This window comes from Lynx canadensis, chromosome B4 (assembly GCF_007474595.2).
Source record: "Lynx canadensis isolate LIC74 chromosome B4, mLynCan4.pri.v2, whole genome shotgun sequence".
NCBI lineage: Eukaryota > Metazoa > Chordata > Mammalia > Carnivora > Felidae > Lynx > Lynx canadensis.
In genome coordinates, this window is record NC_044309.1 from 13,962,464 (window position 1) to 13,980,129 (window position 17,666).

Here is a 17,666-nt window from a genome sequence, read left to right on the forward strand (position 1 = left end):
CAGCCTGGCCCCAGAGCCATGGGGTGTAAATGGTAGGTAATACTCACAGAGGGAATGCAAACTGAGAAGATGCTACACATCTAACTACACAGTCTGGAACCTTAGGGGGACAAAAATTTATTCACATTTCCTTCCCATCACTCTAGCATTTCAATTAGGTATGTGCGTCTGCATTTCTGTTACAGCTTAAAAGCTAGAGATCTAAGACTACTTTAAAACTGAATGTTGGCAGTTCATCACGAACCAATAAGATTCATTTTGTGAAACAAAAGCCTGTTGTTACACTCAAACTCATTGTAACTTCATTCTTTTTAATCTTTTCAGTTGTGATTAAAAAAAAAAATCAAACTGTACTTTAACCCTGTGTAACCTGCAATAATTTTTGACCCAAGGGAACACAGTTTTTTGTTTTGTTTACTTTATCGCCAGTTGGGCGCTATGTAGGTGACAAAAACTGAAAATACAGGAAATAGATCCAAAAAATGGAAAACAAAACGAGCAGTGAAGAGATTGAGGACGGAAAATGTTTGAGAAAGATGGAGAGAGGAAAAGTAAAGTGGGGGAGGGGCGCTAAATTGGGCTGGAAAAGAGAAAGGAATGGGGTGGGGAGGGAGCAGGCTCTTTAAGTCAGAAGCAACCTACTTTCTTCTAAGTTCTCGCCACAGCTAAATCAACAGGTTCAGAGGCCTGACCTTGCAAACGTCCTTCAGCTGTTTTGCGGCTGTCCGTGACTTCCTAGCGACTCCATTCATAACCGTTAGTTTCCACTGGTCGGAGTTGCTACGGCGGACATTTGGAGGACTTTTCTGAGCCGCTGTCGCAGAACGCAAAGTCTTCTTTACTCTCTCCTTTCAGGGGGCTCATGATCGCCTACATTGTTGCCTGTAAGCACTTTTTTTTTTTAAATCGCAAACCACCCCTCATCCCCCGTTTATCTTGATTTTCCTGGTACTGGGGATGCGACGGAGATGGGGGCACTGGGACAAGGACTAGGGTTTTGCGTCCCCTTAGGCAAGCCAAATACAGAAAAGCGGGAAGAGAGACAGAGCCAACACCGCCAGGCGCTGAAAGGTAGAAACTGGATTAGTAGGGCGTGGGCGACGAGTGAAAAACCAGCCCTCCCGCGACTACCGTAGAAGAGCCCCCAGACCTAGCCTCGGAGACGGTGAGCGGCGGGTTACCACGGCAACCGTGATGTCTCGCGAGACAGACATTGCGCCTGCGCACTGAAGCGATAGGACGCGGTCCTGAGCCTCCCAACCCCGCTCCCAACCAAACTCAGGCTTTTTGCAAGTTCCTGCCTCCAGACGCTGTGGGCAGACTCTCTCCCCGGTGAGTGTCAAGGCGGGATGACGAGATGGGAAGCTCTCTGAGCGTTTGGAAGGCGGAGCCGGGTAGGGCGAGGGCTCTGCGCACGCGCGTCGCGGCGCACGTGGGCGCCGTGGGGTCGCGGTCGTTAGTGGAAGTCGGACCAGGGGGACGCGGAGGACGGGAGGGGCGCGCCGGGTGGGATCGAGCCCGGGACGCCGCGGAGGGCGGAGGCCTCGGGGCGGTGGGCTCGCGAGCTCCCCAGGTCTTCCCCGGGAACCCCGTCTCCTGGGCCGCACCCCCCTCGCCCGGACCCGCGTACTTTCCTGCCTCCGGCCCTCGGTTTACTCCCCTCTGTCCTCCTGGAGTTAAGTGTCTGTAGGTACGAGAAATAGTAAGACATAGTCCACCCTGGTCCTTCAGTGCTCCGCTGCCTAGAAGCGGGGACGGACCACAAGGTAACTACAGTTAGGTATGGTAAGTAGTGAGGAACGAGGGTACTAAATACGGGGGCGGGGGCCATGCACGGGGAAGGGGTGACTCTGGGACAGGAATGCAGCCCCCGGGAACTGAGGCTGTCCTCCCCTCTGCTACCGGATCCGGAGACCGGAAGGCATTTCTGAGGCCTTCCTCTGCTCCGCTCCCAGTTGATGACACTAAGCCGAGTAGATTCTATCTCTTAACTGTTTCAGCTAGGATGTATTTCTGTGCCTTTCCTTCCGCGGCGACTCTAGTGCAGGTCACCGTCAGGCCTTCTCTGGGAACCTCTTTGCGCCTTCCGCTCTTGGCAGCGGACGCCACCAGGCCGGGAATCCGCGAAGATCTTCCTGCATTGCCTTTCTAATCACTCCACTCTTCTGCTTTAAACGTTACGGTTGCTTCTCATTACAAGGCTTGCAAGGACTTTCACCCTCTGGTCTTTGTCTACCTTTGCTAATAACCTCACCGTTTCTAGCATCTCTGCCCCAGAGACCTTGAAGTTCACTTCCGTGAATGTGTTCCCTGGGATACTCTTTCGGCTTCCTACTCCCTTTGGCAGGCACTCTTCAGATGTAGGGTTAAAAAGGTCACTTTCTCCAGGACTTCCTTGCTGACGCCCTCAATTAAGTCAGGCTTCTGCCACGTGCTTACTGTCCTGCAGTTTCCAGACCTCAGTGTGCACATCTTGTTTTATTACCTGCTGATACGTCTTTTTCGTGGGCTCTAAGCCTAGTGAGGCCAGGAATGGTTTTTACTTGGTACTTTATGGCTCCGTGCATTGTGGATAATCCAGAAATACCGGAAGAAAGAACGACGGTGGTGGGGCTGAAGGTGGGAGGGTATTGCAGGCAGGCAGAGGGAATAGTGTGTCTGAACATGTAGAGCTGGGGAACCGGGGGCCTCGTTAAACAATAAGTGGTTCCGTGGCGGGGTGTGATCGTGCCTGGTGGGGCATAGAAGGTGAAAGGCTGGTGGGGAGACGAGGGGGGGGGAGCAGAGTGGGGAGGGCCTTGTATGTCAACCTTAGAGGGTTTGTACTTGATCTTCTAGGTCGTGGATGCCCCCAAGACATAGCGCAAAAGGCACCTCAGCAAGGCCTGTTTTTCTTCTCCAAAACTGTTACTTCTCATCAGTCAGTACTTTGTTTTCTGGATCATGTGACCTAAGACTGTGCTTATTGAACTGCTTGGTTCTCATCTCCCCGGCTAGATTCTGAAGGTGGGAGTTCCCACGCCTGTCTTGGCCTCCCCTCCGGAGCACATAACTGTAAGTATTTACTGAAGGATTTAAGTATTCTGTGCTGTTCGAATACCGAGGCACGCGGACAGACTCGCGGTTTGGCAAGAGCCCTGTTAGATTTGTCTTGCTCGACTTCATGACCACCTTCAAGCTGATGCCAGCCTCCCCCAGTCCCCACTTCCTGATTCCCGGAGCTTGAGGGGAACACGGGGAAAATGCAGGATGAGGAGTGCTGTGCAGTGGGCTTCTGCGGCAGATACCGAGGCTCCGGCAGAACTGGCACGAACAGGGTCTGACCTTGCCTGAAGGAGCTGAATTTTGGATTTCTGTTAGAAGGTGACTTAGGAGGAGGAGTGACCAGTGGAGGTCAGGAGGCCATTTCCAAAGGCCGTCCAGTTTTCCACAGCCCTACCCCAGCAGTTCCTAACCCTGTTCAGTATCAGATTCACCTGGGCAGCTTTTTACAAGTATAGACGCCCTGGCCCTATTCCCAGGGCTCCCAGTTCAGTACATGCGGTATAAGGACCAACCCATCCGTAGGTTTTAAAAAGCAACAGGTTATTTTTGAGGTGCAGCCAGGATTGAAAGGGCATCAAATTTGGGTCATGAAAACCAGTTGTGATTTTGGGCAAGGCGCTTAAAGTCAAGGCTATTTTCTTACCTGCACGTTGGGCAATCATATGGGAGTTGTGTGAGAATCAAGTGATACATGGAGAAAGTGCCTTCTCGCTTCTGACACGCTCCACAGAGACGCCTGTCACCATCAGTAGTAGCCAGCCTGGGTGAGCGGAAGTTTAACTGGAGCGGACTTCATTGTGCAGGGGGCATGTCGGGGAAGGCAGGCCTCAGTGGGATACATGGTTTGGAATGAGGGACTGTCTGGAAGGAGAACATCTGGTTACCTGAAAACAGGGACAGTTCCAGATGCCAGACTTGTCGGGGGCTGGCTTGTTTAACCCCCTTCAGCTTTGCCACGTAGGTCACTATGGGCTGAGCCCAGGAAGAAAGGAGGCATAAAAGTGAGGGAAGAGAAATGCGCTTGCTCTGGGAAGGAGAGCCAGGATGTGCTTCCCACATCAGTGGTTTACAACAGCTTCTCAAGAAGGAGCCTTCGTATTTTTCAAGTTTCATGACAAAATTCCCCTGATTTTCAGCAGATTGCCAGTTGGAGGAGCAGTCTCTTGGAATAACCGGGCAGGGGGAATGTATGCCCGTGTCTCTAGATGTTCGAGGAGGGTCACACAGAAGCTTAGGGTCTGGAGAGAGAGGGAGGCTTACAAAGGGCATAGAACGAAAATATCATTTGAGTTTTTAACCGTGTGCGTGGATTAACTCACACCTGGTCGGTAATCATGAATGGCAGAGGCTTCCGGGCGCTCACAGTGAGCTCTGTGCAGGTGGACTTGGTTTTGGTTCCCTGCCGAGCCCAGTGACTGGAACGCTGCCTGCACGCCGGAGGTGCTCAGGGAGTGTTTGCTGAATGAAGCCTGAATGGAGAGCATCTTAGAAAATGTTGGCAGAATTGTAAGATTAATACCACACAGTCCTTAAAAGAATGACCATGAACAGGTAGAAACATGGAACGTTTTTAATAAAGGAAATAAATAAATAGAACGTCACGGTGATTGCAGTAATGCAAAAACATGTATATATTGCTTGTATACGAATAAAGACAAAGTCATGAAAAAATGGGGAAAATAAATGCCTTAGTCTTAAAAGAGGTCTGGTGTACGGTCACGTACTCAGCTCTGTGGAATGAGGCTTGCTGTGGCCCATCGAGAACCAAAGTACAGGTAGGATACTCTTATGACATGCACTGCCAGTAACACGAGTTTTACTTTGTCGTTTCCTTCTCCACGAGAGATTTTTCGGAATGGCCGCGGCTCCTCAGGCACCGGGGAGGGGCTCCGTTCGGAAGACGAGACCCTTAACCGTAAAGACCTCGCTGAACAACCCTTACGCCATCTGCTGGAGCGCGCTTGAGAGAGAACACATGCACTTCATACTGCAGACGCTTGAAGACAGATTTAAATCTCTTGGGCTTCGGAAGATTGAGGATAAGAAGAAAAAGAGAAAGCAGTTTTTAAAAAAACCAAGCCCAGACAGGTGTGGCACAGAGGTTGAGAAGAGCGAGGGCCCGAAGGAGAAACCGCCAGAAGGTAGCGAGCAGGGGTCAGGGTGGACCCCCGTGGACGTCAGGAAGCAGCTCGCCATTGGCATCAATGAAGTCACCCGCGCTCTGGAAAGGAACGGGCTGCTGCTGGCCCTGGTGTGCAGGTCAGCCAAGCCCGCCATCCTCACCTCGCACCTGATTCAGTTAAGTCTGAGCCGGGCGGTTCCCGCTTGTCAGGTTCCCCGGCTCAGCGAGAGGCTCGCACCGGTCATCGGCCTGAAGTGCGTCCTGGCCTTGGGGTTCAAAAAGACCACCACGGCCTTTGACGCTGAAGTCAGAGCTATAATTCCCCGAGTACCCAGCTTACACGTGCCCTGGCTTCAAGGCAGACCCGAGGACTCCGGGGCAAGTTTAGACACTGCGTCCTCAGAAAGCCGAGACAGAGAGGTTTTGGACACGTCCTTTGAAGACCTCTCTAAACAGAAAAGAAAGCTTGTTGGAAGTCAGCAGGCTGTGGTGTTACAACCCCTTAAAATAAAGAAACTGATTCCAAACCCCAATAAGATAAGGAAACCACCCAAAGGTAAAAAAACGACCTCAAAGTAATCTTGGGTCAACTTATCATTTCGCACAGTTGTAAGATGACACTTTATAAAGAAGCCTTGGAACTAATAAAATTTGTTATTTTTACGTATATTCTTGAATACTTTTGGTAACATCCATTTCATACGTATAAGACTCTTTGTATAGCCAGATGGGCTGACGCTTGAAAACACTAAGTGCAGAAAATATCCCGAAGTACGAATATCGTAACAAAAGTTTATTGCAACTAATGTCCATGCTTGTATAAATTCACTTTCCAAGAGGCTGGTACCAATGCTAGTAAGCAAGAAAATCTGCATCCCACGACACTTAACATCTTTCTGGCAGGCTTGGAAGGTGTGCCACAGTAAACAGGTTCTAGTTAGTGCTGCCAGTGAGAGTAGACTGCAGATGCATCATCAGCTTTAAAAGAGCTATGAAACACCAAACAATACATTGTCTTTAGAAACATCACAAAAACGGGGCACCTGGGTGGCTCAGTGGGTTAAGCGACCGACTTCGGCTCAGGTCATGATCTCGCGGTTTGCGGGTTTGAGCCCCACATCGGGCTCTGTGCTGACAGCTTGCACGGAGCCTGGAGCTTGCCTCTGATTCTGTGTCTCCCCCTCTCTCTGCCTCTCCAATGCTCATGCTCTGTCTCTCTCTGTCTCTCAATAATAAACATTAAAACAAAAATAAAAAAAAAAAACATCACAAATCTTTTTTTCTTAACTTCCTGTTGATTTAACTTTGTAGGTAGGCAAATGCATGAGCTTGGGAGAAAGGCTTAATGTTCATAAAAAAAAGCCAGACACGGTATTTTGAATGGCTGAAGTTCGCCCCTTTACGTGGTTAACTTACTTTCTTGGAAATATAACATGGGTACAAAGTAGGCCGGTAATTAGGTGAAATAAGTCAGGAAGAGAATTAAAAAAAGTAAACTGATGGGGCGCCTGGGTGGCTCAGTCGGTAAGCATCCAAAGTCGGCTCAGGTCATGATCTCATGGTTCATGAGTTCAAGCCCTGCATCAGGTTCTCTGCTGTCAGTGTGGAGCCCTCTTGGGCTCCTCTGTCCCCCTTCCTCCCTGCCCCTCCCTTCCCTTTCTCGCAAAAAGAAACATTAAAAAAAAATTTAGTCCTAATAACTTTATCAACACAAGCGATTTTACTGATTTTCAATTTTGAAATATTTACTGGTAATCTGCCTAAATTATAAAGAGGGAAATGTGACATTTATTAACTAGTGCATTTAAAAATGACAGGAACACTGAATTCTACAACAATTATGTAAACAAAGGAAAAGTGCCATAGTCTCATCACGAGGGGAGCTTGTGATAAAATTTGGCAATTCTGCAATTATTTGAAAACCTGCTTCATGTAAGACTGTGCCATAAAAATGAGTGGAATATAATTCCCAACTATAGTCTTGACGCCAGATTAGATTAAAATCCCTAATTCCCAGCTAGAGCCTTGAGTCCAGATTAACTTAAAATTCCATTTACTTGGGGCGCCTGGGTGACAGGTGGTTAAACACCTGACTTAGGCTCAGGTCATGGTCTCAAGGTTCGTGAGTTAGAGCCCCGCGTGGGGCTCTGTGCTGACAGCTCACGCCTGGGGCCTGCTTTGGGTACTGTGTCTCCCTTTCCCTGCCCCTTCCCCGTTCATACTGTCTCTCTCTGTCTCTCTCAAGAATAAACATTAAAAAAAATTTTTTTTTAATTAAAAAAAAATCCCGTTTACTTAATTCTTGGTGTTTCAATGAATTAGTTCAGTTTTGCTTCCAAAGCCACTCTCCTGTTAAGGAAGAATGGGGTAATGCAGTTGGGTCCGAATCATTGGTCTTCAAAAACCATCCCCGTCCTCAGGCACTACTGTGGCCCCCCCCGCCGGGCGCCCTCTAGTGGTGGTCTCGGGGCTGCCGCGGCTGTGGGTTTAATCTTGTGCAGAAAGTGGCTTTCAGCTCTTTAGTGTAAGTCAGAGCTGACAACATTTTTTTTTCTGTAAAGGGCCAGGTAGTAAATACGCTAGGCCTTTTGGGCCATACAGTGCTGTCAGAATAACACAACTCTGCCTTTTGTAATGTGAAGCAGCCACAGGAAGTGCATAAGCAAGTGAGCGTGGCTGTGTTCCAATGACACTTTATATATGGATGCTGAAATCTGCATTTCCTAAAATTTTCACATCACAAGATGTTATTTTTCTTTGATCCCCCCCCCCCCACCCCCACCCCCGGAACCATTCAAACATGTAAAAACCATTCTTAGCTCACGGGCTGTACAAAAAGAGGTGATGGGCTGGATTTGGCTCGTGGGCCATAGTTTGCTAGGTCCTGCCTGGTATAAGGTACGACCAGTTTCATCTGACCGCTTACAACATGAAGACTATCGTATTGTCGAAAATTCAATTTTTCTGGACTGAAGAGCCTAGGCACTGGTACAGTAAAGGCAGGAACAAGTATATCTACTTTGTGGTATTTGAGCCAAAGCCAGTTTCCACGTGGCCTCATTCACGTTTTCCCCCTCCTGGACTACTGGCAGTTAATATGCACGTAGATAGGTACACTGAGAAAACTGGTTTTCAAATTCTAGATAAAAACACCATCAGTAACAAAATTATGAACACTTATTTACAAATAACATTTTCCATTAGCATGACAGCTTTCATGATAAATTAAAGTCAGCATAAAGGAACATGTGCAATTTTGCATAAGTAATAAAAACATTCAAACTATCAATGTCCTGATAGCACTAATAAATTCCACTGAGCATTTCTTTTGGCTTTAGAGCTTTTATTTTCTTTGCCTCACATCTCTTGTTGCTGCCGAGAAGAAGCGAGTATGTGCAGCAGCAGCAAAGTCTAGTCAGCCATGGGTGTAGACTCACAGAGACCGTGTTTGCACAAAACTTTGCTTCTGAAACCAATCCACTGACCTGTTGAAGATCAAAGTACAAATCTATGTGTTTACTTATTTGGCGACTCTGCTCCTGGAGAAATAAATGTACTTACTAGTCCCCGGTACATTTTGATCTCACTATATACTTAGACACCCCCCACTCCTCACTGAGTTACACACGTCCCGGTTCCATAAACGCTCTCAATCACACTGTGCAAGGTGGGGAAGCACCGATTTGCCAGATGGATCCTTCATTCTGTTACATGGACAAACAGACCAACACTTAATCAAAGAAATGCAGCACTTCATCTCCACACAACAGCAAAGATTTGCTTACACAATTCTGTGACTTCTGTTCAGTCCATAGAAAAACAGTCTCTTTTCTACAGAGAGGAAAAATCCCTTCTCTTCATCAGGAGACAGCCAAAAGTCTGAAAATTCGAGGAATGTGCTCTTTGTACCCTTTCATCCCTCCTACAAATAGGTGAACAGTGGAAAAAAAGAATGTTAACATTCTAGCTAGAAAGATGTACTATTGGTCACGTATGGGTGTTTTTTCATCTTTTCTGATTGTTACCGACGACATCGATTTTGCCGAAGTTGTGCTTTTATTTTATTCTTCTTTGGAATGGCAGTTCCAGGAATCATTAAATAGAATATTAACAAATGATGATGCCAGAGTTCTAGAAATAGAAATATCCATCTATTGTAATACTAGTCCAACCTAGGGAGGGAAGAAACATAACAGGTAAGCAAGAAAAAATAAATTATCGTGTAACAGATCTGTATGTTTTAAAAGCTACTAAAAAACACCTTACCAATCCTAAGGGAAGCAAGTATGGGAATTCCTAGGTAAATGTATGAAGTTTATAAAGGGTGTGTCAACTTCACTTACCTTTTCAGAATCTGTTCCTGGACATCTCCAATTGTACAGATAATACTGCAAATTGCCATCTCCTATGCCAAACTTGAGTTTTTCCAAGAAGGTCTTATTTTCCATCAAATCTAGTGCATTGAATACATCAAATCCTTTCTGCCAATATAAAAAGGATTTAAAAATTTAAATTTCAAAGGACCAGAGTGTTTCCTCTATTATGTATTTCAGTGTAATATTTAATTCATCTACTAACAGCTTGAATATGCATTTCTCCTAAAGAGGTTTAATGTCTATAATCTATGTGTAGGTGAAGAACTCAGTTCAAATGGTCTTACAAAACTAGCAGCGAGTCTGACGGAGTCAGGAGGCTTACCCAGAAATGCTCAGTCCAAATCGGTAGTATGTTGGCTAACACTAACATAATCTATGAAGATCTCAGAGAATATTCTGTCCCTGTTTTAGAAGGAACATTTTGCCCAGATGGCTCTGTCTCCAGAACTGTTAGTTATTGGCCTTTTGAAGTTCTGACTTAGCTAGAGCTTTAACGACTTCAAGTGTATCCTTGTCTTGGGCTGCTGCTGGGAAGTAAATTCAGTAACATTTTACTAGTAAAAATCTAATTTCTTAAAAATGTTAAGTAATAATACCATGAAAGACGTGGTATAGATGAAGCCTAAATTTCTATTTCTCAGGGGTTTTGGTTTAAATCATTTATTGTCGGCCTTTTATGGGCGGGGAGGAAGTAGCTGAAAAAGAACAGGATCAAAGAATCTGGATAACGTTGACTTGGGGATCCAAGAGTACAATGTTAAAAAAAAAAATGTTTTCAGTTATCAAATGCCAGATAAATGCAGATATGTCTCATGTGTTGTTCCCGGTTTCTCACAAATAACATTTTCTCATGTTTAATAATTACATCAAAATAACTGTTAGCTAATTTCAACTTTTGTTTTCTTTTTTTTTTTTGAGAGAGAGAATCTCAAGCAGGCTCCGTGCTCAGTGTGGAGCCTGATGTGGGGCTCAAACTCACCATCGTGAGATCATGACCCGAGCCAAAATCAAGAGTCAGACACTCAACCAACTGAGCCACTCGGGTGCCCCTCAACTTCCTTTTAAAAGAAAATGTTTATTTGTAGCAAGAATTTAACAATTATCCTAATTACTACAACTAGAAAGATACTGCAAAAATAGGACAGCACATTTTGAATTCCTTTCATTTTTCAAAATGCCTTTTAAAATTCAGAGACTAGTTGAGTCCAAAAAAAGGTTGTTGTTGCTAATTATTCACTACAACACAAACACGTATGTTCCTTATATCAAGCATCACGTATTTTCCCTATATTCCTTGTATTATGAGTTTTATGCATTCTTATATGAGGGTTAGGAGTTTCTAATTTGGGGGCACCTGGGTGGCTCAGTCGATTAAACATCCGACTTCAGCTCAGGTGATGATCTCAAGGCTCGTGAGTTCGAGCCCACGTCAGGCTCTGTGCTGACAGCTCAGAGCCTGGAGCCTGTTTTGGATTCTGTGTATCCCTCTCTCTGTCCCCCTCCCCTGCTTGTGCTCTGTCTCTCTCTGCTCTCAAAAATAAACATTAAAAACAAAAAAGTTCCTAATTTGCACAAAATGTTTTTGGTTAAGTTGCAAATAGAATTAATGATGCAAACAGTCACTGAAGTTTTAAAAGAAACTCTTATCAAAATTGTTCCTCTGATGGTCAACAGTAAAAAAACATCTCAAATGAGGGGTGCCTGAGTGGCTCAGTCGGTTATGCAACTGACTTCAGCTCAGGTCATGATCTCGCAGTTCGTGGGTTTGAGCCCCGCATCAGGCTCTGTGCTGACAGCTCGGGGCCTGGAGCCTGCTTCGGATTCTATGTCTCCCTCTCTCTCTGTTCCTCCCCTGCTGGTTCTCTGTCTCTCTCTGTCTCTCAAAAGCAAATAAACATTAAAAAAAATTAAAAAAAAAAATCTCTAATGAATTGCACCCGTGTGGAGGAAAATACAGTAAGAGGTTTTATACACACTGACACGCAGATATGGAGAAACAGACAAAAAAGGAGTCAGTCACTTACCAGCTTGGCTATAATGAGTGCGTCACTCATGAGGTCCAGCAGGGGCGTCTCCGTGTGAATGTTGTAGAAGGAGTAGGCAGCTTTGAGGCTCTTGTGAGCAGGGTGGTGCATGACTGTGGAGGGGAGTGTGTAGAAGCTCAGGAAGTCAGTTAGTTTACCACTGGAGTTCTAAAGGACAAAGGTAAGTCAGGTAAATACCTCCTTGAACACGCTGCATCCGTGCATTTAAGCGAACTTTTTGATTTCTGACTTGTACGGGAACTTTATGAAAAAAGGCAGCACCTCCTACCTCTCTGTCAGCAGTCTGGGTCTGGGGGGTCCTTAGGGTATGTTGGGTAGAGCCTGAGAAGCAGCATGGAGTTAGGCCCTAGTTAGCCTAGTGCTGGCTGGCAATTTGCCTAACATTCTTAAGAAGCAGAATGTTCTAACAGGAAAGTTTCCCTTAGCTTGACTAATGAGTCTCCCTAGACCCTTGGAACAGAGATGAAAGCAGATTCACTGTTTTTGCAGAAACAAGAGCTCCAGGGACTGGAAGGCCATCTTCCCCAACTAAAAGATACTGTATCAATCTAACATCTTCTTGGCACAGAGCAAGAATTTTATCAGCTTAAAGTGAGGTCAACAGAGTGTAGCAGCTGTTTTGAGAAGCTTGTGAAAGGCAGACACACCTGTGAATCTGAAGCAACCAAAAATCAAAAGGGACCCAAACAATGGTCTTGATTTCACCATCACTGGTATACCTTTTAATATAAAAAGCCAGTATTGTTTGGGTTGTTGACATTAGCTCTGGTGGCCTATGCGGATGGCATACAATTCAAACTGTGATATGCCTGAATTATACACAGCTGAAGAGACTAGACAACACATATGTTCTTGCTAGTATTTCTTTTGGCAGAAAATTCCATAAGGAATATACTGTTTTTCTTAATGCTTCTGATACACGAAACCGGTTTTCAGACATTAAGAAACTAACCATGTTTTGCTAAAGTGATTCTCTACTGCTCTCTATGAGCAGGTAGCTCAATATTCGAGTTGAATTAAAGACCTCAATTTTCAGCTTTAATAAGGACTTCCACTTGAAAAACAAAACTCAATCGATGGGCTCAATAGTGGAGTGAAGATGACAGAGGACAGAAATCACTGTACTTGAAGAATTCAGTAGAATTTACCCAGTATGAAAAAAAAAAACAGAGAAAATAGACTGGGGAAAAAGAAAAAAAAAAAAAGAATTAAGTCTCAGGGATCTGTGGGAGAACGACAAAAGACCCAACAATCCTATCAGTAGAGTCCCACAAGAAATCAAAGAAAAAGAAAAAATGTGGAGCTACAAAAGCAGAAGAAATAATGACTGAAAAGATTCCCAGATTTGGCAAAACACACACAATAAATTCAAGAAGCTGAGCGAATCTTAACAGGAAAAACCCAAAGAAATCTACTCCAAGATGGATCCTAATTACAGTTCTGAAAACTAAAGACAAAGAAAAGTCCTGAAAGTAGCCACGGAGAAATGAGACATTACCGAGGAGAATACCATTACGTTACCATTACCAAGAGATTCACATTACAGCAGGTTCCTCATCAGAAGCCACAGAGGCCAGGAGGAATGCACATCATTTATAAGTGCTGGAAGAAAAGAACGATCAACCATGAATTCTGCTTCTGGTGAAACTACCCTTCAGGAATGAAGGAGAAATGAAAACTAAAAGAATTTGCTGCTAGTAGACATACCTTTAAGACTGGCCAAAGGACATTCTCCAAATAGAAATGAAATAATAACAGAAGGAATCTTAGTGCATCAGGAAGTAAGAAGGAACAACAGAGCGGAAATCCTGGTACATACTGTAAACTATGCTCCTCATGAGTTTTATAAATCTACTTGATGACTGAAACACAAGTTGTAAAACCATCTGATACTCAAGACAATATTTAAAAGTCAAAAAGATGGAGAGCCTGGTGACTCAGCCAATTGAGTGTCCGGCTCTTGGTTTTGGCTCAGGTCATGATCTCACAGTTTCAGGAGTTTGAATTCCTGCATGGGGTTCCGTGCTGGCACAGTGGAGCCAGCTTGGGATTCTCTGTCTCCCTCTTGCTCTGCCCCTCCCCCAACTCGCACTGTCCCTGTCTCTCTCAAAATAAATAAAAAGTCAAGATAAAGGGATCTGATGGAAGTAATGTCACTTGAAGTGGTAAAATGTTGATTGTTGAGACCAGTTGCCTGTGATGAGTCACACACACACACACAGACATGCCCACAGCAACCATCATGCAACCTATATAAATATGCTCAAATGCACCATAAATACATCAAGATTAATCCTAAAGAAATGTTCAAGTAATCCACAGGAAGGCAAGGAAGAGAAACAGAGGAATAAGAACCAGAAGAAACAAATGGAGAACAAATAATAAAATGGTAGACTTAAGCTTGAACACATCAGTAATTATCAAACGTAGATGATCTAAATACACCAATGAAAAGACTGGCAGAGTGGATAAAGAAACATGGCTCAATGACATGCTGTTTTTAAGAAACTCACTTCAAATTCAATGATGTGGGTAAGCTGAAAGTTAAAAGGCTATATGAGTCATACCATATAAACATTAATTTGAAAACGGGAGTGACTATATTAACATCCAATCAAGTAGACTTCACAGCAAAGAAAGTTACCTTAAACAAAGAGGGATATTACATGTTGATAAAAATACTGATCCCCTGAGAAGACAGAAAGGTCCTAAATGTATATGTACCAAACAAGACCGTCAAAATACATCAAGAAAAACTGAGAGAGCTGGAAGGAGAGATGGGCAAAATACAAAGTTATAGTCGGGGACTTTCACACTCCTCTCATCAACTGACAGAACTGCTGGCAAGAAAACCATCAAGAAGCAGAAAATCTGAATAATAACAAAAGGATCTAAATGGCATATAGAGAACAAACACCCCACCTCAAAAGAGCAGAATACACATTTCACACACATTCACCAAGATAGACCACATGGGCCTAAAACAAACCTCAAGAACCTTAATAGAGCTGAAATCATACAAAGTGTCTTATCCAACCATAATAGAATGAAACTAGAAATCAACAGGAAATCTCTGAGCGTGTCAAAGTTGAACAGAATTCTAAATAGTCCGTGGCTCAACGAGGAAGTTCCAAAAGAAATTTAAAAATATACATAGAACCAAACGAAAATGAAAATACGACACATTAAAATACTAGGATGAAGCTAGAGCAGTGGAGGGAGGGACACTTAGAGAACTATGTGCTCACACGTAACAAGGAAAGGCCTCAGTAATCTAAGTCCATCCCTCAAGGGACAAGACAAGGAAGAGTATGATAAGCCCAAAGAAAGCAAAAGTAAGGAAATAATAAATATAAGATCAGAAATCAATGGCACCAAACATAGGAAAACAGAGAAAAATCAATAAAACAAAAGTCTTGTTCTTTGTGGAAAAAAGTCAATTACAGTTGATTTGATGCAAACATAAAAAAAGAAGACACAAATGTATCAGTATCAGGAATGTAATAAGCATTATCACTATGGATCCTGTAGCCATTAGAAGGACGTGAGAAAAATGAAACAACTTTACTCTTATTAACTTGAAAATTTAGAATTATAAAATGCTGATAAAATAAAATTGAAAAGATTAAAATAAAGAGAGACATATCATGTCTATGGACTGGAAGACCTGTCAGTTCTCCCCAAATTAATTTATAGGTTAATGCATTCTTATCAGAATCCCAGCAAGGTATTCTGTAGACAAAGACAAGCTTATTCTACAATTTATGAAGGAAAGGTCAAGGAAATAGATCAAAATAATTGACAAAGAAGAATAAAGTGGGATGAATCACTCTGCCTCACATCAAGGCTTCTACAGAGCTATAGTAATTAAGACAGGTGGCAGGAACAGACACCACAGATCAATGGAACAGAAGAGAGAACCCAGAAATAGAGCACAATTCGAGTATTATTATTCAACACATGCAAAAACTTTTAGAAATCAAGATGTTAAAAAAAAAAAAAAGGCAAAGTATATGACCAGCATACAAATGGCTAACAGACGATGTTCAAATTCATCAGTAATAAGAACAGATTAAAAACAAACCATGTGATACCCATCAGACCAACCTAAATTTAAAGTCTGATAATAACCAAGTGTTAGTGAGGATGTGCAGAAAGAGGAACTCTCATTCGCTGCTAAGAGATACTTTGGTGAGCTATCTGGCAATCTCTAGTGATGGTTAAAGACGTGTCTGACCCTTAGACTCTGCAGTTAGACTTCTGAGTATGTATCCTAGGGCAGCAGTTCTCAAAATGTGGTCTGTGAACACCTGTGGGTGCCCGAGACCCTTCCAGAAGCCCGTGAAATCAAAACGATTTTCGTAACAGCACTAAGAAGTTCTATGCCTTCTTCACCGTGTGGACATTGGCACTGAGGATGCAGAAACAATGGCGGTGCAGCTCCCCGTGCCTCAGCACAATACAAGGCAGTGGCACCAAGCTGTACGGTGGTCATTTTACTCTTCACCGCCACCCCCTCGTAATTAAAAAGAAGCTTCACTGAAGCATGTCCGTGACTAAAGAATTATTAATTGTATTAGCTCTCGACCCTTAAGAACTCATCCTTCTAACATCCTGTGTGATGGCCTGGAAGGAAGCAACATCTAGCCCTTCTGCGTCTGGAAACACAAAGGTTGTCTCAAAGAGAAGCCCGAAGGTATAGGGTTTGGAAGATCTGTAACTCAGCGAACCAATTATTTCCCAAATGACCAATCTATGACATTACAAAGTCATACACTGGGGAAAGAATGATCAAAGCACAAGACACACCAGTGGGTTTTAATCTAACAGAATATGAGCCGTTCATTAACACGCTTTCAGAGAGAGACTATTCAAAATGATTTGAACAGGCTATTAAAATACTCATTCTTTCCCTTCTCTTCAATACTTCCCGTGAAGGATTTTTCCCCACATGCTTCAGCCAAAAGAGCACATCACAATAGATGGGATGCAGAAGCAGCTGGGAGGACCCAGCTCTCTTCTAGTAAATCGTTTGTTAGAGAGATTTGCAGAAATACAAAACGTACCATTCTTAATTTTGTTGCTTTGGAAAATAGGTGTTTTTCATGAAAATCATGTTATTTAGGTAACATGTTTATTCTTGTCCTATTGTTATTAAATAGTATATATATATTTCAATTATTTATCGTTTTTTAAACTAAGATACAACTGACACATAACATTATATGACTTTCAAGTGTACAAGGTACTAACTCAATATTTGTATATACTGCAAAATGATCACAGTAAGTTTAGTTAAAATCCATCACCGCATGCAGTAATAATTGTTTTTTCTTATGCTAAGAACTTTTAAGATCTACTCTCTTAGCTCCTTTCAAATATATGACACTATGCTGTACCTTACATCCTCACGACTTATTTTATTAACTGGAAGTTTATAGCTTTTGACCCTCTTCAACCCACCCCCTACTCTGGGCAGCCACCAAGCTGTTTCCTGCATCTGTCAGGTGTTTTTGTTTTTGTTTTGGATTCTACATAGAAGTGAGAACATACAGTATTTGGCTTTCTCTATGTGCTTTATAAAATAATAAACATTTTTGTTTCAACTTTCAATGTAATAAATATCTGTAAATATTATCCCTAGAAATAAAAGAAAAATAAAAACAAAAAAAAAATTGGGTCCTTAATAATTCTTGAGTCAAGAAGTCCTGAGATCAAAAACTTTGAGAACTGCTGACCTGGAGAAACTTACACAAGTGCATAAAGATCTGAGTATCGAGATGTCCACTCCAGCGCGGTTTTCAGAAATAAAAGCTTGCTGTTCTCCAGAAAGGTCCTTTGAATTCACCCTGTCCATTTTCGCCGCTTCTGCCCTCACTTGGCTGTCATCCCCTATCCGGACCGATGCCCGACAGGGCTGGCAACACACTTCCGGCTCAAGGCTCGCAACTGAACGGGTGAGTAGGCCACCACCAGGACTTCTAACTGCCGCCTCACTCCTCCTCTCCTCCAGGTACTTACCAGATTAAATCTCAACTTTCCAACCTAATCCCATGTCACCCAAAAGAGGTCCTAAGT

The 17,666-nt window shown here is 43.5% G+C and overlaps 2 protein-coding genes across 7 annotated transcripts in view; one reads left to right on the forward strand and one right to left on the reverse strand.

Annotated features, from left to right (window-relative positions):
* The first annotated feature begins 1,223 nt into the window (after positions 1-1,223).
* On the forward strand, positions 1,224-5,834 carry RPP38 (ribonuclease P/MRP subunit p38). Of its 5 annotated transcripts, none has more exons than XM_030322055.1 (3): positions 1,224-1,332; positions 2,839-3,054; positions 4,891-5,834. In XM_030322055.1, exon 3 carries the CDS (start codon positions 4,901-4,903, stop codon positions 5,744-5,746), a length of 846 nt encoding a protein of 281 aa, XP_030177915.1. In that variant the 5' UTR covers positions 1,224-1,332; positions 2,839-3,054; positions 4,891-4,900; the 3' UTR covers positions 5,747-5,834. The 5 variants fall into 5 exon arrangements, with proteins under 5 accessions (XP_030177915.1, XP_030177918.1, XP_030177916.1 ...); XM_030322058.1 differs by having other exon boundaries at positions 2,998-3,054; positions 4,889-5,834; XM_030322056.1 differs by lacking the exon at positions 1,224-1,332 and adding an exon at positions 1,360-1,394.
* Positions 5,835-6,808: 974 nt separating this feature from the next.
* The window catches only part of NMT2 (N-myristoyltransferase 2), a 74,682-nt gene continuing 63,824 nt past the window's right edge, over positions 6,809-17,666 (reverse strand). Inside the window, exons 10-12 of one of the 2 annotated variants that reach the window (XM_030321873.2) lie at positions 11,568-11,735; positions 9,511-9,648; positions 6,809-9,339 (exon numbers count right to left, since the gene is read on the reverse strand). In XM_030321873.2, the coding sequence (XP_030177733.1) occupies positions 9,319-9,339; positions 9,511-9,648; positions 11,568-11,735 (327 nt within the window). In that variant the 3' untranslated portion in view covers positions 6,809-9,318. Of the gene's footprint in view, positions 9,340-9,510; positions 9,649-11,567; positions 11,736-17,666 lie in introns of those variants that run through there. The other variant, XM_030321875.1, reaches the window with a different exon arrangement.